Source organism: Macrobrachium rosenbergii, chromosome 56 (assembly GCF_040412425.1).
Source record: "Macrobrachium rosenbergii isolate ZJJX-2024 chromosome 56, ASM4041242v1, whole genome shotgun sequence".
Taxonomy (NCBI): Eukaryota; Metazoa; Arthropoda; class Malacostraca; order Decapoda; family Palaemonidae; genus Macrobrachium; species Macrobrachium rosenbergii.
In genome coordinates this window covers 14,521,802-14,546,801 of record NC_089796.1, presented here as the reverse complement: position 1 = coordinate 14,546,801, position 25,000 = coordinate 14,521,802, and the positions used below count along the sequence as shown (strand labels likewise).

General features: G+C 37.9%; 1 protein-coding gene across 2 annotated transcripts in view; it reads right to left on the bottom strand.

Annotated features, from left to right (window-relative positions):
• Window positions 1-25,000, bottom strand: part of LOC136836260 (ubiquitin-conjugating enzyme E2 W) — a 429,437-nt gene that overhangs the window by 137,719 nt on the left and 266,718 nt on the right. The window contains exon 1 of one of the 2 annotated variants that reach the window (XM_067100268.1): window positions 24,316-24,603. The exons of the other annotated variant lie outside the window; for it this stretch is intronic. Coding sequence (XP_066956369.1) covers window positions 24,316-24,321 — 6 coding nt within the window. The 5' untranslated portion in view covers window positions 24,322-24,603. Of the gene's footprint in view, window positions 1-24,315; window positions 24,604-25,000 lie in introns of those variants that run through there. 2 annotated transcript variants of the gene reach the window in all.

Genomic DNA, 25,000 nt, shown 5'->3' with positions numbered 1-25,000 from the left:
TCAAAACGTCTACTACACGAGGGAGAAAAAAAATTCAATCACAGGTCCAATTTCCATGATGAAATTTTTTTTTATTATAATATTATTTTTGAAGTTAAAGTGGCCGAGAGGTACTGGGTTTCCAAATCACGATTCCTCACTGTTACTACACCTGATGTTTCAAGAACTTTTCCTTCAAAAGAAGAAGATTAAAGCATGAAGATTAAAGCATTCATAAAATACAGAGGAAACATTAGAATTCCACAGCCTGGAAGTGAATGGATCAAAGCCCGCTGACTTAAACCTAATACTTTCGTTTTCTTAAATACCAGAACAAAATGAAGTAAATTTTGAGTCAACACGTCTTTATAAGCAGTTCTCAAATGTGTCAATTTCCTACTATTGCCAACCCAAAAACAAGTAAAAAGTGCGCCGAGGTTTCTTCGGCGCAATCGAGTTTACTGTACAACCTACAAGGCCGTATGGAACTTTCAGCCACGGCACGGTGGTGGCCTGTGTTGTTGGTACCTATAGCGGTGCCAGACGTACGATTATGGCTGAGTTTAACCTTACATAAATTGAAAACTACTGTGGCTAGAGGACTGCAATTTGGTATGTTTGATGATTAGAGGGTGGATAACCATCATACCAATTTGCAGCCCTCTAGCCTCAGTAGTTTCTAGGATCTGAGGGAGGGCAGAAAAAGTGAGGACGGATAGACAAATAGCCATCTCAAACAGTTTTCTTTTACAGAAAACTGAAAATATGGAAATCAGATCAATACATTATAATCAGCCTTTGGAGTCTGTCTGTCTGTCTGTCTGTCCATGAGATTTCTTCGCTATTTATGTATTTCAGGTAGAATAACTTTTGAGACGGAAGTTTTATAATATGAAATTGGTAAAAGATATCATTTCCGGTTATTCTGACTATTATTAATATTAAAAACATTATCAGTGTTACTAAGCCAGAAAACTAAAACTATTTAAAAAAAAAATAACTTCCAAAGTTATCTTTAATAAAAACAAAAGGTAAATGACAAATTTTCTTCGCCTTCTGTTCCTTCCGTAAAGTTACTTTTTTTTTCAGGTAACTTCATTTATAAACTTATTTCAGCCATCCTAAGCTCGACCATACACCTCTTGCTGGATTAGACAAATTATCAATGTTGTGTATTACTAAAAAAAGAATAAAAACTTTTAAAAATGTCACTATATTTCTTCAGAGCAACTTGCAGTTTTCAGCAATCTAATGAACTTTATATAACTATCTCCATGGTGTGGACGCAAAATCTATGTTCTACAATGGTGGATCACACAGTAACACATAGAATAATACTAATATAAAAATAGTTAGATAGCTTTTATCTAGAACTCTCACTTGTATACCCAATGAAGATGTCTCATCTGAATTTCTTCTTATTATTTTTACAACAGAGGGAGGCTAGGCAAAATTTAAACACCCTTACCTTGTACTTAAATCCTGCGTTACTAATACCTGCAGCAAACTATAGCGGCTCGGTACATGCGGCAACTCCTCATAATGAGGGTTAAAAGACAACAGAGGAGAGAAGAGAAATTTATATGTAATATAGGAAAGTCAAATGCAAATAAACTCAGCACCATCACTTGAAAGAGAAATCAATAATCCCTGGACTGCATGTTTTGGTAATTTCTTCCAGATTCCGTTTTCTATGACTCTCATGGAGATTCAGTGATAAGTCACACTTTTTCCATACCTCTCTCTCTCTCTCTCTCTCTCTCTCTCTCTCTCTCTCTCTCTCTCTCTCTCTCTCTCTCTTGAGGGATTCAAAAAGAAATATGAAAGAGCCTAAACTTGGTTCGACCACTCGCCACTTCCACACTCAAAAAAGACCTAAATCTGAAAGAGATTCCAAAGTACAAACAAAACAAATAAAAATAACAATAACAACTAAAATTATGTTGCACAAACACAACAAAAATCATAACAAGGAAAACTGAAAGCAACTCTTGACATAAACCGGCCCCCCCCAAAAAAAAAATACACAAAAGCTACATGGAAATCTTTTAACAATCCTACCACAAACAAACACATACATATATACATAACTTATTTACTTACTTACTTACTTACTTACTTACACACACACACACACACAAAACAAATCAACCACACGGACAGCTGAAAAGCAGCTCGTCCTGAAACTTCAGCTGTAAAATGAGCCAAATGGAATTAACGAAGGCAGGCATCAACACTCAACCTTCCTGGGCCCCTTGTGGGTTCCACGGGAGTCTTAAACTAATTATGTTTCTCCTAGCCTCCCCCCTCCTCCCCCACCCCCCAAAAAGTTGGTCAGACCGACCTCTCTATCCATGCACCATTCCGCTAATCGAAAAGTTTATACAGGCATTCTGTGTTTATGCCTGGAACATCGGGGGCGCCATGGCCCGAAATATGCACGTTTCTAGGTTGTCTGCGAGGCTCTACTTATCTGCTGTTTGTGTCATTTTATATTTAAAGTTACTATATATTAATATATACATGCATTTATAAATAATACATATATATATTAATGTACATATATATATATATATATATATATATATATATATATATATATATACATATATATATATATATATATACATAATTATAAATATATATAAATATATATATATACATACATATATACACACATGATTATAAATATATATATATTATATATATATATATATATATTTATATATATTGTATGACATACATACATACACATATATATCATATATACATGTATATATATATATATATATATATATATATATATATATATATATATATATATATATATATGTATACATAGATATACTCGCACATACGTGTGTTTGTGTACAATGACAGTTTTGTCATAACACGTCACTTTTTTATGCTATCAAATATTAATCCAAAAATACCTGTTTATTTAGAATTCATTTTACACTAGGAATAAATTACCACCAAACAGAATTTCATTTAAAAGCATCTGCTCCTGCCAGGACTCGAACCCACGCCATTTGGGTTTGATAAGAGGTGACAGTGACTCATCCAATAAGCTATCACGAGAAATACAAATTAATTTCGACTCTGCTGTACATTTTCCTGAAGAATTCAGGTTCTGTAATCATAATTGAAATCAACTTATCTGTACCATGATATCTAATAGTTAAGTTACAGATGGCTATTTCATGTCAGGGTTTGTCGCCCAGTTAACAAGTGACTTTTTTTTCAATCTCAAGCATTAAGTCACAAATAACCTTTAACATCGAGTTCACTTTGCCTTGAGACTATGTATATCAATCATTGCATGCGCGCACTAGCGTCCTGAAAACACAAGTCATATATACTAGAGCAGTTGTTCTCAACCTTTTTTTGGCCCATGCACCCTTCCACCAGATGTCACCCCGGCCCCCTTCCAAAATTGTCTGCCTGAAAAGGTGCAGTCCAAATAATATGCATATCATACTACGGTAAAAATCCTTGGTCACAATTCCCTCCCCCCCACCAAAACTAAGGGGAATTCCCCCTGGCTTATTCAGGTTGAGAACCACTGCACTTGAGGTACATGTTAGGTATTATTAGGTTTGTCCTCCTCATTCGTGACGTGAGGTTCACCCGAAATGCTACAACAACAATTACAAGACTTCAAGAAAAATCTGTTTATTGTTCATACTTGCGGAACTGAAGGAGAACGTATAAAATTCTGCAGTAGCGACGATAACACTCGTTAAAAGGAAATCGCTGAACTGAATTAAATACAGAATTCAGTCCAAAGGCCAAGCACTGGGACCTATGGGGTCATTCAGCGCTGAAACGGAAATTGACAGTAAAAGGTCTGAAAGGTGTAACAGGAGGAAAACCTCGCAGCTGCATTATGAATCAACTGTTAAGAGAGGGTGGAAAGTTAGATGGAAGAAAGATAATATGAAAGGAGGTACAGTAAAAGGAACAAAAGGGGTTGCAGTTAGGGGCCGAAGGCACGCTGCAAAGAACCTTAAGTAATGTCTACAGTTCACCGCATGAGGTGCACTGACGTCACTACCCCCCATGGAGAAAAGGAAATTATTGTCCGCAGTTATATTTTTCTTTATACAGTAAGTATATACAGTTCCTATTCTAAGGTGAAAGATTTGACAAGGAAATTACTGTCCAAACAATGTTTTTCTTTTAACTACAAGCCGTTGCTATTATAATGTGAAAGGTTTATCATTGTTATCAATCATTTTCTGCCCTTGAAAGAATAACTGTCTCTCGAGACTGCTTATCCTTTGTATAAATTCCGAAGCAGACACCTTAATATTCGTGAAAAGGAAATTATTGCCGGCAATAATGCTTGATAATGCTTACCCATAAAGTTATTTACCGTTGCTATTCTAAATTGAGAGCATTTCCTGTTATCATTTATTTTCCTTTCTTGAAAGACCAATGCTCTCCCAAGATCGCTTATCCTTTTGTATAAAATCTGGAGAAGTGACCATAATATTCTACAAAGAAAATTATTGCCCGCAGTAATGTTTTTCGTTTAACTATATACCGTTGCTATTATAAAGTGAAAGGTTTATCATTGTTAGCAATTATTTTCTGTCCTTGAAATTGTCAACCAATTACGATACCTTCACCTCGCATCCATCAATGACGTAATCTTCATCGGAACCCGGCAAATGACGTCAACTTCATTGGAACTCGGCAAATGACGTAATCTTTATTCAATTCAAGCCACTGACGTAAAATCTCCCAACTCATTAACAACAACTACAAAAGCCACTGACATTGTCGGCGACCTTGAGAGGTCAGCCTCAGACACAATGAGTCTGACTCATCGAAAAATAACCCGATCTCTCTCCTCGTGTCATGTCAAGGATGACGTCAACACTCGCACTCGAGAGTTCCTCGGCCACTCGAGACGCCCTCCAGCCACCATTCTCGCCGAATACAAAAGGGGCGGCTTTATAGGTCGTCATAAACATCCCCCTGGAGTCTGGCGTCAATTTTTTTTTTTTTCATTCGCTGGCGAATCGCACGCACAGAACTCGTCATGGGCTTACACATGCAATGTACATATGAATGTATCAACCTAACACAATTATGCATGCAAGCACGCAAGAAATCTAAACAGTCCGCTGGTACAGTGGTTAGTGTCGTGGAACGCCACTCAGATGTCATGAGGTCGCGCCTGTATCATGATCAGTTACTGCCGCGGTGTGGGGTCTGTGGTGGGAGGTTGATACCTTTTTGGAAGCTTGAATTTCAAGTCAATGGCCCCGTAGGCTTGTTCCATATGAATAGGGTTCATCTACTGAATAACAAGTTTCTGTTTTAATCTCTGGCGAACCCCACGCACACAATTCGCCATGCAAATATATATCTGAATGCATCAACCTAACACAATCATGCATGCAAGCATGCAAGGAACCTGATAGTCATGGCGACATTCAAACTTTTAATTAGTAAATCGTGGAAGAACCTGTTGTGTACAAAACTTCCACAACATTAACCTTTCACGTTCTAACCTCTATTTTTATTTGTTTCTTTTTCTCTCTCAACTTTTTCTTGACCACCCTGACAAATTTCCTGTCTACTTGTACTTATCTTCTACCTGGTCATGCAACTGCATCTCAATTTTCTTTTTATTAACTTCACTATACCACTCCCCTCATTTCCTCATTCTGCTGCTTACTGTTACACTTTTATTCCAGAATACCCACAAACACACACACACACATATATACAATACATATAATACAGCCTATATAATATACATATATATATATATATATATATATATATATATATATATATATATATATATATATATATATATATATATATATATATATATATATATATATAGAGTGGGAGTGTGTGTGCGTGTTATTTGAGTGATAGCGGATCTGCCCATTAAATACATTTAAAACATCGCAAACAGCCTCTACACAGAACCTGAGAGGAAGTGACGACTGACACATTCTACCTGACACTTTCTGTAAAGAATCTGCACCGAAAAGAAGTGTGACACCAAGAATTAATTCAAGAGATTGAGCTGTATTAATTCAAGTACTGAGCAGAATTATTTCAAGATACTGAGCAGAATTAATTCCAAGATATTGAGCGACAAACAAGTAATTGATAAACGGAAGGCCTGCAATTTAACATAACCAAGGAAGAATCTGGAATGGGACTATACCAACGATTCTCCGTCAGTGACCTTGGTAGTTGTAACGCCGTAAAACTTATGATCCATTAATAAATCTTTACCAACGGCACTAGGACAATTTGTGCTGGTATAGGTAAGGGGGCTAATAACGTCATCTTCGACATACGGTATTTAGCAGCAATGGGTCACTGTGAAACCCAAGAGGCCAATTACAGAACAGAACTTTCAAAAAGACATACAAAATTACCAGGAAAATATATGACGTACTTAGGTCATACCACACTCTCTTTCCGGGTTATAATAAAATATTCTGAGAGGTTACTACTTATTTACACACCAGCCTCCGAATCCTGAATATTGTTCTGAAAACCATTTAGGAAATTTTTTATGTCACAACAGAACGGTTCCAGGTCTCGGCGGCTCATTTAGGAATACCAATGCGCCAGTTGCTTTTACCACCTTTAGAAAAAACTGGGAAATTTTTGTTGAAAGAAATGGAACAATTCCAACACAAAAGGAGGAAAACTGTCTTGTAACCAACAGATATCAGAGGGTTTCGTAAGCCCAATGAGGATTATTAATATTTCACAGGGATGCCAAGGAATGAAAAATTTTAGGGAAAAAAGTCACATTAACATGAACAATATTAATATTGTTCAAGTCATGCAAGAAAATGAGAGAGAGAGAGAGAGAGAGAGAGAGAGAGAGAGAGAGAGAGAGAGAGAGAGAGAGAGAGAGAAAAAAAGTGCATATTGTTGATCACCTTGAACACGATAACAAACAGCTATGCCACACAAACACACCGTATGTGAGGGGACATGTTCTTACTGTAAATGCTACGGCACACACGCAATTTATTTCCCCTTCAGACCGTCGACTTATCACGCAATCTAAAGCATCTGTGTCAAACTAATAAAACAAAACAAAAATAAAAAAACTATTGGGTATATATATTTTATTGTGAGCAGGAGTAAAGTTTCGACTGCAAATGGAAACAAGGAAGACGGAGTAACGAACCTTAATGCAGACCGTGGGAAATTATTCGAAATGTAGTTCTTCATTGGAAGGGTGGGTAGAGCTCTCGGCTAGCACGCTGTTGGCCCAGCGTTCGAAACTCCGACCGGCCAATGAAGAATTAGAGGAATTTATTTCTGGTGATGGAAATTAATTTCTCGTCATAGTGTGGTTCGGATTCCACAATAAGCTGTAGGTTCCGTTGCTTGGTAACCAGTTGGTTCTTAGCCTCGTAAAATAAGTCTAATCCTTCGGGCCAGCCTTAAGAGAGCTGTTAATCAGCTCAGTGGTCGGGTTAAACTAAGATATACTTAACTTTATTCAAAATGTAACTTGCAATGGAAGAATGAAAAGAATGATCAGATTCTTCTCGGATGGTTTGGTCATGTGGAAAGAATGGGGGATGACGGGTTGATGAAAAATGTGTAAACTCGAAATGTTAAAAGGGGACAGGAACAGAAGGCCTAGGAAGCCCTCGACAGAAGGCGCAAAAGTACATGGGAGGTTCACGCGAGGGTCAGTTTGAATGGAGGGTTCGACTCGCTGTTGAAGAGCATCCTGTGTAAGATTATGAAGCAACTAATGATGTGGAAGTTTTCTGCAAAAGGGGTTCATCCATGTTATGATTCGGCAGTTAAAAGTATGATTGTAACATTTTTCTTGGGATCCACCTCTTATAGGAAAACAGCCTGGTGTTCAACATTATATATATATATATATATATATATATATATATATATATATATATATATATATATATATATATATATATATATATATATATATATATATATATATATATATATATATATATATATATATATATATATATATATATATACATATATATATATATATATATATATATATATATATATATATATATATATATATATATATATATATATATATATATATATATATATATTCCTCATTGGACGGGTGGGTATCGTTCTCAGATAGCACTCTGCTGGTCCCGCGTTCGATTCTCCGCTGGCCAATGAAGAAGTAGGGGAATTTATTTCTGGTGATAGAAATTCATTTCTCGTTATAATGTGGTTCGGATTCCACAATAAGCTGTAGGTTCCGTTGCTGGGTAACCAATTGGTTCTTATACATGTAAAATAAATCTAATCCTTCAGGCCAGCCCTAGGAGAGCTGTTAATCAGCTCAGTGGCCTGGTTAAACTAAGGTGTACTTAACTTTATGTATACATATATATATATATATATATATATATATATATATATATATATATATATATATATATATATATATTTTATATATATATATATATATATATGTATATATATATATATATATATACATAATAATAATAATCACACATTATGTATATATATATATATATATATACACACAATACATGTATTTATATGCATAGGTATATACTGTATAACATTGCATCAAATCAAACAATGCGCTTTGCTAGGACAGTTCAAACATCATGAATAACTATCCCACGAGAGATCTGCTATACAGACAAAAAAGAATCAGATTGGTACAGTGCCATCCACCCCATAGTAATTAAACAATCATTACTGAAAACGTTAAAAAAAGACCTCGGTGACGATCAATATAAGAATATTTATTAACCTAGAACATGTAGCGTTGCATGTTGCTACCTAATTGTAGCTCGCCAGAAATAAAACGAGTGGTTAGAAAAAAAATTCTCCAGATTGATGGATTACCCTTATACGTAGTAAATGAGTTTTGGAATGTGCCACTGCAATAAACAGTAAATAAAAGTGGTTGCCCGCATGTCTCTTGTTCAAGGTCATGCACAGACAGTTGGATAACGCCATGTACTTCAATGCACGATGATCTTTATACTAAGAAATATAGAATTTAGACCAAAGTCCAGGTGCGAGGACCGATGAGGTTACTCAGCGATTAAAGAGAAATTGAGAGTAAAGGAAGTGTTAAAGGTGTAACAGAAAGAAAAGGTTCTTCATTGGAGGGGTGGGTAGAGCTCCCAGCTAGCACGCTGTTGGCCCAGCGTTCGACTCTCCGACCGGCCAATGAAGAATGAGAGGAATTCATTTCTGGTGATAGAAATTCATTTCTCGTCATAATGTGGTTCGGATTCCACAATAAGTTGTAGGTCTCGTTGCTAGGTAACCAGTTGGTTCTTAGCCACATAAAATAAGTCTAATCCTTTGGGCCAGCCCTAGGAGAGCTGTTAATCAGCTCAGAGGTCTGGTTAAACTAAGATATACTTAACAGAAGGAAAACCTTCCATTTGTACTATGAAACAATTGTTAGAGTTGGTGGAAAAGTATACCTTAGTTTAACCAGACCACTGAACTGATTAACAGCTCTCCTAGGGCTGGCCCGAAGGATTAGACTTATTTTACGTGGCTGAGAACCAACCGGTTACCTAACAACGGGGCCTACAGTTTATTGTGGAATCCGAACCACATTATACCGAGAAATGAATTTCTTTCACTAGAAATAAATTCCTCCAATTCTTCATTGGCCGGCCGGAGACTCGAACGCGGGCCCAGCAGAGTGCTAGCCGAGAACTATACCGACCCGTCCGACGAGGAACCAGAGATGGTGGAAAGTCAGATGGAAGAAAGAGAATGCGAACGGAGGTACAGTTAAAGAAACGAAAGGGGTTGCAGCTAAGAGCCGAAGGGAAGCTGCAAAGAACCATAAGTAATGCCTACAGCGCACCGCGTGAGGTGCACTGACGGCACTACCTCCCTGTGGGGCTTGGTACCGAGGTTAAATGAAATCCCTTTAACCATCTGCAAGGGGCTGTAATGAACAGGTAAGCTCGATACATAAACAAACAGACCTAGATTACCTCATTTCATGTGCATCTATGCACGGCAATCTACCTTTGTACCAAGAGTTCCTGGACCCTATCAACCATTTATGAGCTACAACGACAAGGCAAGTGTGACGGACTGACGCAAAGACAAACGCAGAAAGACACAGGGATAATTCCCCTTCATGCTTGTCTGCATGACACCCAGCTCTTAAGCCAAGATCGAAAACCCTGCAACCCTCTAAGAGCAATTACGATGACAACGTAATTATAACAAACAGACTGAAGAACATGCAGGCGAATGAATCCCCCATCATGCACAAGCATGCATTAAATTAAGGTCTACTCTTACAATAAATTTGACCCAAATCCATTGAGCCGTGCAGGAGAAGACTTTGTACTTACAATGTAAGCGTGACAGATACACCTACGAACACCCATACAAAGAGACGGACCGACAGACGAGAGACAGATTGACAGATTGACAACTGAGGGAAAAACTAGCAGGAGAGAGAGAGAGAGAGAGAGAGAGAGAGAGAGAGAGAGAGAGAGAGAGAGAGAGAGAGACATACTGAGGGAAAATTAGCAAGAGAGAGAGAGAGAGAGAGAGAGAGAGAGAGAGAGAGAGAGAGAGAGAGAGAGAGAGAGAAGGTTGACACTGAGGAAAAATTAGCAGAAGAGAGAGAGAGACAGAGAGAGAGACAGAGAGAGAGATACCGGATGAGGAAATGTATTAATCTTTTTCTAATGATTCAAGTCAGGAATTTCTCTCATTAGTTGCTCTCGAGGGTTGTTAACACTGGTTAATGACATATTTGTCGCTGACCTTATACCAGGGATTATTTATAACTAACGAGACAACGCACAAGTAAATGGAGAGAGAGAGAGAGAGAGAGAGAGAGAGAGAGAGAGAGAGAGAGTTTCCATGCGAACATATCCTCTCATAAAATAATTAAACATGAGAAAAAGAGGGAGAAGTAAGATAATCTTTTCCGCAATATAATATAAAGAGAAAATGTGCTTAATGAGACGAACCCCTGAATAATCCTTCTGTTTTGGATTATTTAAAATGTGCTGATACACAGAGTGAGAGAGGGACTTTTATATAATTATCATTCACCCGTTGTAAAACAGAGAGAGAGAGAGAGAGAGAGAGAGAGAGAGAGAGAGAGAGAGAGAGAGAGAGAGAGAGAGAGAGAGAGAGAGAGAAATTTTAGTTAACGAGAGAACCTTACAAATAAATGGAGAGAGAGAGAGAGAGAGAGAGAGAGAGAGAGAGAGAGAGAGAGAGAGAGAAATTTAGTTAACGAGAGAACCTCACAAATAAATGCAGAGAGAGAGAAAGAGAGAGAGACAGAGAGAGAGAGAGAAATTTTAGTTAACGAGACAACCTCACAAATAAATCCAGAGAGAGAGAGAGAGAGAGAGAGAGAGAGAGAGAGAGAGAGAGAGAGAGAAATTTTAGTTATTGAGAGAAGCTTACAAATACACGTAGAGAGTTAAAGACTGATAAAAATGTATTGATACGTAGAAAGATGAAGACAGAGAAGTTTTAGCTAGTGAGAGAACATTACAAATGAGGGTGAAAGCTTGAATATTGATAAAACCGTATTGATACAGTGAGAGAAGAAAATAAATCTTGTAATACATATGTAAAAATACGGTATTTCCTTATCACTTACTAATCATTTTTCTTACTTACAAAATTAATGAGTCAACCAACGAGCAACTCTGCATTTGGTTTTACAAGCACACGTGACCACAGTCGCTGGGACGCCACACACGGAAACATAACAATCAACAGATCAGCATTACGTGTTATACAAAATGTAACCTAAATTTCTCTTGAAGTTGTTCTATCAACTTTCCAATTCATAAAATGTTGACCGCAGTTAAACAAATATAAAGCATTTTCTCGGTATATATAAAACACCGACCTGTGACCTCCTTAATGAAAATGACAGGTGGCCTTTTAAAAGCGACCCTGACCTGTGACCTACTTAAAAAACCTGACCTGTAAACAAAGCATAGTTACGAAGTGCATCTGCAGTCTCAGTTTATAACTCCCCGTTCAAAATAAATAAACGAATATTTAGATGAAAATTGGGACAAGAAACAGAACCGCAAAACCATGAAGATAAATGAGAAGCACGAAGGAAGACTAGCAAAAAAAATAAATAAAAAATACAAAAAAAAACATACAAAAAAACTTGGATCATCTCATCATTTCAGTTACATACGGCCCATTCCCTTCTTTTTCGAGAGGACTGCGAGTTTAATAATGAAACATCAACAAAAGAATAATGGGAAAGGCGAAATGTAAACACGTGCATAAAAAGAGATATGTGGGTCGACTCTTCATTGCAATGACACAGAGGGGTAGCCGAAGTTCATCTGACACAAAGATCTGACACAAAGGCAAGAAACACGAAACCAGGTTGCAAACCAGGTTATAACCTGGTCATTTTGACAAGGGGATGTGAAACACGGTTATAACCTGCACAATTTGACAATAGGATATCTAGGACCCCCTAACCTCCCGTGTACAAAAAATAATAGTAATAGTTATAAGTTTAAATAAAAAAAAACGCTTAATAAACAGAGCTCACTCACCATTTTGAAAAAAAGATATCTATGACCTAATCTACCTTGTACAAAAAGAGAAAGACTGTGATCTACCTTGTGGGAAAAAATAATAGTAATAATCATAAAATTCAATGGGAAAAAAGATCCAAGTTCTTACACCGCTGCAACAATAAAAGTGGTATAAAGGAAGAAAGAATTCCTTTGTCAATAGAGAAAGACTTTCCTTTTTTTTTTCCTCACAAACGCCTCCCCTCGAGGGCAGAATGCATTTATTTGTAGGACAAGGCGAGGGTCAACGAAATAAAAAGCTTATTGTTTTTTATATTTTTCTCGTACCCACGGCTGTGGACATCAAAGGCGACTTCCCCACAAAACTCCAATTGGGTGTTTTGAATCAGCGTGGGTTTTATGGAAGTGACAACTGAAATGTTTTACGAAACTATTGAATATTAATCTTATTTAAATTAATCTGCTTTTTTAGGAAGAAATGCTGTTATGTCAACTGACACGTTTAAGAATATTCAAAGCCGAAACTTTATTTGCATTGAGACAACTGAGAAGCTTAGACATGTTTGAAATTAGTTTTGCATTAAAATGACCTTGTTTTACGCAGTAGTGATATAAAACTGTCAGTTGAAAGGAAAAAAAATGTTACTAACATGTTCGAATTAGCTTCGTTTAAAACGCTGAAATCCAGTACACCATTTCTATTTACTTAAGTTTTGATGCAGAAAGTATAGAAAACCGCCAACTGAAATGTTATATTATATTAAACATTAATATCTCATCTCCTTCTGCCTAGTTTTATTCAGAAATGTCGGAACACTAACAAAAATAAACGTTTAAAAATAATAAGTCAATGTCTCCGCTGTACGTATATGTTGCGCAAATTATTCGAAAGATATAAATACACACACGCGCACGCGCATGCACACACACACATACACAACTACCTTCACAAACAGTTTCAATTCCAGATACAGTTCATTAATTAAAATGGTTCGCCAGCATTATTGCTAAGCAAACATGGCCAGCGAACAGAATGGTTCCGTCTGGGAAATTAAAGATGATTCACCTTGGCCCAAAATATTAATGGAGCCAATATCAATCACGATTTAATAAAATTGAACGGCAGTTTGTAACTTGCACATGAAATAATTACTGAACAGCAAATTAAGGAATCGTTCTAGAAAATATTTCACCAGGATATTAGTTAACAGTAGTCTATGAAACAAATGACGAACCTAAGAACGAGGTTTGTCGGAATGACTATAAATAAAAATTTTTTAATATCATAACCAGGCACAAGACGGGAGCAAACTTGAACAAATACAATGAAAATAATTTACAACAGACTCACCAACGACACCAAAAGTCATACCGGCGCCCCATTAAAAGAAGAACATCACTCCGAACATTAAATTACAATTGCAGAATGGTACAGCCTAGGAAATTGAAGGGGGAGCGTAGTTCCAGGTCATCCCAATGATTTCCATTCCAGTAATATTCATCCATTTAGGCGATTCGGGGAGGTATTGAGGATTGTCCCCTCACGCGGAATTGACTTCCCAAGGATATAACGCTATTACGGACCTGGGAGAGGGCAATAACGATGCACAGTTTCATTAAATGGATTGTCTCGGGTTGTCTAATTAAAGCCGTGTTTAAATCAAGAGCCTACTTCGCCAGTTCCTTATATCCGTCAGCTTTCTTGGCATAATGCAGAGGCTTTACGTAAGATAAATCACAGTTATATATCAGGTTACCTTAGTTTGTTTAAGGGGGTTGGGGAGACAACACTGGATCTGATCAAGACCTTGATGGGTGGAATGGAACGTAAAATTCAGGCCAAAGGCCAGGCGCTGGGACCTCTGAGGTCATTCAACGCTGGAAGGGAAACTGAGAGTAAAAAGGTTTTAACGGTATAACAGGAGGAAAATCTCGCAGTTGCACTGTGAAATAATTGTTAGGAGAGGGTGGAAAGTAAGATGGAAGAATGAGATAATGAACGGAATGAAAGGAGTTGTAGCTGGGGGCCGAACGGACGCTGCCAAAAAACTACTAATGCCTACAGTGCACCGCGTGAGGTGCACTGACAACACTACACTACACACGTACGGGGAACCTTGATGGGTGACCAACTGATGGATGTCTGACGTCCATGGAACATCAATTTACGACTCAGAATACTGAGGATTGCAACTTCACATGGAAATGGCACCCCATGGCTATAATAATCTTATAGCTAATTGAGCGCATAATTAGGAAGCATCGTTTAATTAAACAGAATCTCCCTGATTGCATACCTGATTAAGCCAATGTATGAATCAAGTTCTCTCGTTGCAAATTCCCTGAATACTGACGATTTAAACGTAACGTCTATGTTCGCTTAAATATACATAAATCATAATTCTATTTCGTGAAAGTCAATCGTTTCCAAGGGGTACTGGTAACAACCTGGATGGGTGACCGACATTTTATGATAGTTGTCGATTTACAACTGGTAATAGGTGTAAGGAGTCCGACAGGAGAGGCAATAGATCACAAAGACGTCCAAAAGCCAGCAGACTGCGCGAGTGTAATTTCGCCGAGAAAGAGAAATGCCTTGACTAAAGGCTTCTTTCCGAGCGAAGGTCATTCTGCATTGGCCTCGGCATCCAGGAAATCTCTTTTCTAATTGGCTGGATTCAGAGGATATGCCATTTGTCTGGCATCTCTCTCAGAGAGAGAGAGAGAGAGAGAGAGAGAGAGAGAGAGAGAGGATATGCGATTTGTCTGTTATCTGCTGAGAGAGAAAGAGAGAGAGAGGCGCCATTAGTTCGGTATTTGCCGAGAAGAGAGAGAATGAGAGAGAGAGAGAGAGAGAGAGAGAGAGAGAGAGAGGTCATTTGTCCGATTTGTTGAGAGAGAGAGAGAGAGAGAGAGAGAGAGAGAGAGAGAGAGAGAGAGAGAGAGAGAGAGAGAGGATATTTCTGTTATCTGCTGGAGAGAGAAAGAGAGAGAGAGGCGCCATTAGTTCGGTATTTGTTGAGAGAGAGAGAGAGAGAGAGAGAGAGAGAGAGAGAGAGAGAGAGGTCATTTGTCCGGCATTTGTTGAGAGAGAGAGAGAGAGAGAGAGAGAGAGAGAGAGAGAGAGAGAGAGAGAGAGAGAGAGAGAGAGGATATGCGATTTGTTTGTTATCTGCTGAGAGAGAAAGAGAGAGAGAGGCGCCATTAGTTCGGTATTTGTTGAGAGAGAGAGAGAGAGAGAGAGAGAGAGAGAGAGAGAGAGAGAGAGAGAGAGAGGTCATTTGTCCATTTGTTGAGTCTGAGAGAGAGAGAGAGAGAGAGAGAGAGAGAGAGAGAGAGAGAGAGAGAGAGAGAGAGGATATATATGATTTGAGAGAGAGAGAAAGAGAGAGAGGCGCCATTAGTTCGGTATTTGTTGAGAGAGAGAGAGAGAGAGAGAGAGAGAGAGAGAGAGAGAGAGAGAGAGAGAGGAGAGAGAGAGGTCATTTGTCCGGCATTTGTTGAGAGAGAGAGAGAGAGAGAGAGAGAGAGAGAGAGAGGATTTGTCTTTGTCTGTTATCTGCCGAGAGAGAGAGAGAGAGAGAGAGAGAGAGAGAGAGAGAGAGAGAGAGAGAGAGAGAGAGGTCATTTGTCCGGCATTTGTTGAGAGAGAGAGAGAGAGGATATGCGATTTGTCTGTTATCTGCCGAGAGAGAAAGAGAGAGAGAGAGGCGCCATTAGTTCGGTATCTATTGAGAGAGAGAGAGAGAGAGAGAGAGAGAGAGAGAGAGAGAGAGGCCATTTGTCCTGTATCTATTGAGAGAGAGAGAGAGAGAGAGAGAGAGACGCCATTAGTTCGGTATCTGTTGAGAGAGAGAGAGAGAGAGAGAGAGAGAGAGAGAGAGAGAGAGAGAGAGAGAAAGGATACACTATTTGTCTGTTATCTGCTGAGAGAGAGAGAGAGAGAGAGAGAGAGAGAGAGAGAGAGAGAGAGAGAGAGGCCATTTGTCCTGTATCTATTGAGAGAGAGAGAGAGAGAGAGAGAGAGAGAGAGAGAGAGAGAGAGAGAGAGAGAGAGGATATGCGATTTGTCTATTATCTGCTGAGAGAGAGAGAAAGAGAGCTACTTGTACAAACCCACTCAATTCTACAGTAGATACAATGATTTAACCAATGGGGTTCATACCAGGTAAAAAACGATATCTTTTTAAGAGTTAATATATTTATGCCGGACCCAAGCCTGGATTAAAGCGGAGGGTTGCAACAAACCTAAGCAGTTTGGTGCAAGCAGCACTGTGTCATAATGAGGTCCGGGAGCCGCCAGAGTAAGTAATAAAAAAATTGACCGAAATCTAAAAGTGACAAAAATAAAGGTCATTCCAAAAATATTCAAAGTAATATTCGCTAAAAATAATGTATAAAAAAAATACCATCACACTAGACGCGATAACACTCGAGAAATTCATATAACAACAGTAATATCATCAACCCATTTACATAAAAATACTCTCCGAACATCGAAACGTAACTGAATAATGTTTCAGGCTCTGAAATGAAGGGAAGTAGTTTCACGTCCCCAAAATGATTTCAATTTCAGTATTATTCATCAATTTGCGAGGACCCTGGCAGATACAGAGGACTGTACCGTCACATGGAAATGGCTTCAAAAGGCTATAACAACATTACGGTCCTTTGAACGCGCAATGAGGAAGCGGCGTTTAATTAAACAGAATCTCTCTAACTGCGTATTTAAGCCAATGTTTCAATCAACTGTCTTTATTGCAAATTCACCGCGTGCTTACCATTTCTTTCATGAATGTTTGAGATCTCTGCAATATACATTAATCAAGAGCTCCACTTCACGAATACCTATCGTGGTTAAGTATTAGGTGACCTTCCCTGGGGCTGGTCAAGCCATAACTGGTAACACTCATAAAATGCATGATAAAAGGAGGGATGGGTCACTAATAACATCAGAAGAAGAAAGACAAAGCTGGGAGGAACTTGTGATGTCACGAATAAGAGAGAAGAGGGGGATAATTTCATTGTTATATTAGAAGCAAAGCAAGACCTGAATGTGGTTACGACTGAATTCACAGCTTTGGCTGATCTTTCCTAGAGAGTGACCAGGTATGTATCCACCACTGCGACGAGTTTAGTACAAGCCCGTTGGGGATTACCGTAAAAAATAAACAAAGACTGTAAATATTATAAAGATAATGACGCCAAGAAATAACATTAATCCTAGATAACGACCCCCGAAAACCCTTGGGGGTCACTACCTAGGAAAGATCCGTGGAATCAAAAATAAAGAAATTGGGAGATGGTAAACGCTGGGCTATGATGGAATCACTGGCGAGAGGATTTTAGCTGAAAATGGAATCACATGTCGTATGAAACTACACTGGTTTGTAGAATACGGAATGAGAAGAACCATAACTTGATGATTGTGCCCTGGAAGTCACCTCTATGGTACCAAAGAATGGTGACCTGACTGGATGTGGTAACTATGGAGAAACTTACTGTACATCAGCTTTGATAAAAATATTCAGTATTGCTTATTCTCAGTACACTGGAGAAAGAAGAAATGAAACGCTTGGAGATAAACAAGGTTGTTTTAAAGAAGGCAGTAATTGTCCAAATCATGCTGCGTTTATGTTAAGACATACAGTGCACAAGTGTATGGATCTTATAACGAAATGTAGTTGGAAATGAAAGAGAAGGTCCAGTCTGGAGTAAAGAAAGAAATTTGAGAGACTTGGAACGTGCAGATGCCTCTGCTGTAATCTACAAAACGCAATATTTATAAAGCTTTTCTTAACATAATGAATCACACATCTAGAGATATTAAACTCACAATAAATCTGAGGAAAAACAAATAATGAGGACAGAGTATTCACAATGGGATGAAATGATACTGAAGGGAGAAAGGATTAATGAAGTTGAATCCATCAAACATTAGGAACAATGAAATCCAATAAGGGTTCTCTTGAGTTGGAGTTAAGGAAAATCAAACAATGGCCAGGTCGAATAAAATTTGGAAATCAGACAGACTCCAACTGCAAAATCAAAGAGACTCAAACTGAAAAATCAGAGACTCCAACTGCATACGAATGTAAGATAAAGACCAGTGGTTCTCAACCAGGGGGATTTCAGAGTTTTGGGGGGGGAGAATTGTGACCACAGACTGGCAGGCTCAAACTGGCCCTAGGACCACACAAAACGCAATGTGCATCGGTCCGCATTACTGAGAGGTCACGCTGGGCTTTCTCTAAGCTAGCTTGTGTGTTTGTGTTGGTTCTTTGTTGCGTATTATTGGAAGGCACCTTTTGAGGTAGACAATTTTGGAAAGTGGGGGAAGGGGGGAATTACATTCTGACATATGGTGAAAGGGCTAAAAAAGGTTGAGAACCACTGTTATAGATAAATCAAGTCCGGTCTGCATGACAATGAAAAAGTACCTAAAAATCCTGTTAAGTCGAGAATACTGACTCGAGAAGAACACTGGGAGTCAGATGACAGGACAGAGTTGGAAATTTAACCATATGTAAATGAGATAATGATGAACGGGAGATGGAGATGCCTTGGACATGTCGGAGCTACCCAGAAAGAAAATGGTTCATTTACTGTCAGCTGGTCCCTTGCGGGCACCAGGAGAGCTGGAAGATCCACACCTAATTGGATAAGAACTACGAGACGGGAGACTGGAGATGCTGTGGAGATTGGTGAAAGATAAAGCAAAGGAGAAAGTCATGAGAAGCGGAATTTCACAGAGGTCTTATGAGCATTATCATTCCATTTCACAAATCGGCTAAAAAACAAAAATTCAAAAGGTAATTTTTCATGACAATCACCATCAAAACGACATTAAAAGGAATACCAGCATCACATACGCACAAATGTAATTATCTCCTAGCATTAAAACATAATTACATAATGGTAGGGCCCCTGAAACTGATGGGAGTAATTTCAGGCCTTCCAAATGATTTCAGTTCGATAATATTCATCAATTTACTTGAATGGCAGATACTGAGGAGTATGCAGTCAAATGGAATGGCGTCCCAAGGCTATAATCCAGGTTTAATTGAATCGAATTTCTTTGATTCCGTATCTAAACCACCATTTAAATCAATAGATGGCCCTGCCAATTCCCTAAGTTCTTGCGTATTATGTTCATGAAGTTAAATTTATTATTATATATATATATATATATATATATATAATATTATATTTTATATATATATATATGTATATATATGTGTGTGTGTATAACTGAATCACGAAAATATGGAACGTGATGAACATAAAAATAAAGATAAAATCACGAAGGAAAGAACAATGGAGTGCTGTGAGGCCTTTCGACTGTCGTCCTTTACTTAGCAGACTGAGTTAAGGATGACAATCGGAAGGCCTCGCAGCACTCCGTTGTTTCTCTTCCTTCGTGGATTTTGTCATATATATATATATATATATATATATATATATATATATATATATATATATAATGTGTGTGTGTATATAATTATATATACACATATATATAAGCTACAAGTATCGTTTAATACCCTGTTCACTATATCTCAGGAATAACTTACACCCAAGGGGTATCATAATTGATAAATGCTTCGTCATCAGTGGGATTCGAACCGCTGCCTGGTTCAGAAATAACAATGTACAATGACTTTTGACCAATGAGCCATCAAGAGAGGTATAAGGTGATATCCAGTCTGCTGCAGCCTACATATGCCTGTCGAATTCAGGTTTTTGCACTGATATTCGATATCAACCCACGTCCACTGATTATATAAATATGTATGTAAGTATATATGTAAGTGTCTGTTTGTAAGTATGTATATATATATAAATACATGTATATATATTGTTGTATGCATATATATTTATACATGTATTTGTGTGTGTGTGTGTATATATATATATATATATATATATATATATATATATATATATATATATATATATATATATATATATATATATATAAACCACAACCACACATATATATATATATACATATATATATTATATATACAGTATATACACCACAACCAAGCCAAATTACGCACTACAGACGTGACGCTAAAAGCAAACTAAGCGAACCTAACCGTCTCTGCGGAAGCAACCCTGTACAGGCTAATCAGATAACGCCATTTAAATATAATTACGAGCAGGGAGGACTTTGTATCAAAAACAAAACGACGCGGTAATTAAGCGAGTTATCTGCTGACCCAAATCCCAGGCCAATTACACCGACCGCCGCGAGTTCTACGTAATTTGAGACCGGTATTTACATAAGAGGAAAGGGTGGAGCCAAGCAAGGATTACGCGTCACTGCCGTGCCCTTTGCTCAAACTGCGACCCCAGTCGGTGATTGAGAACTCTCGGAGTTTTTGAGACTTTGAATTCTCCAATCCCTAACCGCACAGTCGTTGAATTTGAGGTACATGTAGTTTTAAAACACAAGCACATTAATGTATTTCACATACTTACCCAATAGGTCCATCAATACTTTGCTGGGGTTACCTATACTCATCAGGCGCTCAATTCTATCTTGTATGTCTCTCTCGCCATTCCTGAATATTACATTCTTTCTGTTCCACCTCTTCATCCTAATATTTGTCTCATAAATGCTCTTCGATTCTTGTGTTATCTCCAAAAAAAATTAAAACGTTCAATTCATGAGACTGGAATGGAAAATAAAATTTAGGCAAAGGCCATGCGTTGGAAACCTATGAGGTCTTCTGAAGCCATTCAGCGCTGAAGCGGAAATTGACAGTAAAGAAAGTTTCGAAAGGTGTCACAGGAGGAAAACCTCGTGGTGGCACTATGAATCAATTGCTACGAGAGGGTGGAATGTAAGATGGAAGAAAGAGAATAAGAATGGAGGTAGAGTAAAAGGAATGAAAGAGGTTGCTGCAAAGAAACTCAAGTAATGCCTACAGTGCAACATATGAGGTGCACTGATAGCACTACACCCTTACGAGGGCTTAACCTCACCGCCGTTGCACACAAGTTCCACATGGTTTTAACAACACAAGCACGTAAATACATATATAATTGCACTAACGCGTCATCAACATACTTCTTAAGGTACCCATATATATTGTAGTATCCCCTTAATGCTATCTTTCAAGTTACCTCACAATTCCTTGTTATTACAATTCTTCTCGACAATATTTGTCTTCCAAACGCTCTTTTTTTTTTTTTTTGTCGTCTTCAAAAGATTAAAGTCCAAGTAATAAATTTTATATTATTATTATTATTATTATTTTATTATTATTATTATTATTATTATTATTATTATTATTAACGCATATATCCTCAAACGAATAATAGCCATACTCCTGCAATTTTTTGCAATCCTATCGTACTTATACCAAGTAAATTATCGTGCTTTGTATTATATTGTTCTGTTCCCCATAACAAATACATTCCACACAAAACATAGATACACGATGCGTTTTATGTATCATCATTACAAGCAATATTCATGAGGCCATAAGCTACGTCATCATCCAAAGTTTAAATACAAAGTCCCTCATTTAAAAAGTCCTCTAACCTGCGTCGTAACCTGTCAATCACTTCGTTCGCAAAATTACGTTTATCCCCCAAAATTCTTTTATCGCTTCAAATATAAACGAGCAAAACCAATCAACTCAATGGGATTTTATCTTCAGTTGATGATCCGTCAATAACCCGACTCCATTATAATCGCACGGAGCTTTTGAAAGATTCGCTCAATTAAACGATCTGAATTCATTCGGTCATTATCCAATCGGATGCGATTCCGTCCCGGTAATATAAAAGAGATCATATTTAATGCCAGTAAATATTCTTTTATTACTTTAAAATTCTAAATATAAAACGGAATTTAAAGCTAAAAATTTATACGTTTTCAAACCACAGCTGGGAATCACATGACAAGTCAAATTTCTCGATTCCTGGAAGTTTTGCAAATATTTTCCTATGCACGACATACATTGGGAAATGCACCTTATGATTATCTATTTAAAATATCGGCAAAAAGATAATTAAAAAAGAGCTGTGAACGAAATCGTCTCTGCATATAATACAAAATTTTTGTAAGTCTAGAGAGAGAGAGAGAGAGAGAGAGAGAGAGAGAGAGAGAGAGAGAGAGAGAGAGAGAGAGAGAGTATCACTGAATTAATAAATAATAATCCAGTACTACACTTTACGCCATTTAAAAGCTTAAAAGATACTAAACACAAAATTTGAAAACTTATTTAACATTTATCCACAGAGCAACAAAGCCATGATTACCGGGGATGACTCCTGAAGTAGGTGACCAATCGTACTGGGGTAATCTACTTTCAACACAGGTAAATTCATGTTGGCAAACACGAGAACCCATCTTCAAAAGTTATGTCTCAGACCTCATCTACTTTCAGCATTGGGAAACTCAAGTTGGCAAACACGAGAACATCCTCAAAAGATATGTCTCAGACCTCAGCATTCAAGAGACGAGAACCCATCTTCAAGAGATGTCTCAGACATTATCTACTTTCAGCATTGGGAAACTCAAGTTGGCAAACACGAGAACCTATCCTCAAAAGATATGTCTCAGACCTTATCTACTTTAAGCACTGGGAAACTCAAGTTGGCAAACACGAGAACCCATCTTCAAGAGATATGTCTCAGACCTTATCTACTTTCAGCATTGGGAAACTCAAGTTGGCAAACACGAGAACCCATCTTCAAGAGATATGTCTCAGACATTATCTACCTTCAGCATTGGGAAATTCAAATTGGTAAACAAGAGAACCCATCTTCAAGAGATATGTCTCAGACTTGTCTTACTGACTGAAGATTGAAGACATACTTCACTCACTAACGCGTAGTAACAATACCTGCTATCTCAATACCAAGATTGAACAAGGCCTTTCTATGCTAGAAGTCCATACCGAAAGCGCTTATTATTATTTTTTTAGGACGGGCAATCCAAAATTCGTAAGCAGACTAAGCCCTATAGGAACTAGATGGGGGGAGGGGGAGCAGGAGGAGGTGGAATGTAATCCTTAAGGAGAGACATTTGCCTCTTGAAGGTTCTAAGATTCAGGGAAAGCAGAACCAGGAAGAAAATTCCAGAGCTTGACCGTGGAGAGGCTGATACAAGTCATCGTTTAAGCGCAACAAGATGATTGCCAATGACTAAATTTTCTCCTCCTATTCCATTCAGAAATTTTATTACTTCCAGAATCTGAATATCCTGCGGTTCCTCAATTCACTACTGAAAAAGAAACAGTTGTGTGCCTTCTTTGTCTTCGTGAGTAATTTCATTTTAAAAGAGCCATGCTTTTGGGCAAGTCTGTCTCAAAAGATAACCCAAGGCTCTCGAGATAAGCTGCAAGAGATTTTTCTAGAGATAATGTCCCTCTCAAATGATAAAACAGTTTTCAAGACAAACTCATAAAGGAGTTTAATCAAGAAGCAAGCAAACTGTGGTCCATTTTTTTTCGGTACACCATTTGTCTTGGAAAAACAGCCTTGTTCAGTTTAACGTAACTGGTTAACGCACTGATCGATAACCACCAACGCTTGCCAAACTCCACGGCATAAACTAAAGCTATAAGGACATGCCTTGGAGTTCCTCATCTCATACCAAACCTAATGATGAAAAATTACAACAAACTTGAGTTCACTGTGAGCTTCAAGTGGTCACAGTCCTTCAGTTAATCAGCTTATCAGATTTTTAATCACGTATCGTTGTCACTGAGCTTGAGACAATAATTAAAGTTCGTCTACTTACGTCCATTAATCAGTTCTGTGTTCAAACCGTCATTCACATCTGATCCAGCTGCACTCGGTGACAAAAAGGAAGTAAAATCACTAGCAATTAATAAAAGAACACAAAATCTTTCCTTCGTGAACAGCATTTCAACACTTTTACCGTGATTCGTGAATGAGACTCAAAAGTGTCTGACGAACAGCTAGTTGAGACGACAGCGATTTTTCCACCAATTAGTTCTACCATGTTTAAGCACTCACACCGATCCCAGGTTCAATCCCGAACAAAAGAGGAGGGGGCATAAAGTTCACGCCCCTAACTTAACAAAAAAAAAAAAAAAACGCTGGTAAAGGGACAATGACCCATAACAAAATAACTACCGAATACACTAAACGTCTTATCTTTGACCAAGCAATGTCACTAACCCCAAAGCACACAAAGCGCGATGATAAATGCTGTAATCTAACCTGATTTTTTTAACTAATAAATTACTAAATAAAAACTTAATCAAGGCAAATGCCTGGCGACTAGTTCCCCCAAAGATTAATATGTATATATAGTAGAGAATATGAACCCATTCTTTCATTTATCACAGTCTTGCTTCACCTTCACTTTTAATCTTCAGAGCGGCTTGTCTCCTGTATTCCCAGCAGTTTTAATTAACCTCAATTTGAAGGAGGCGTTTGTCATCACAGTTATTCTGTCT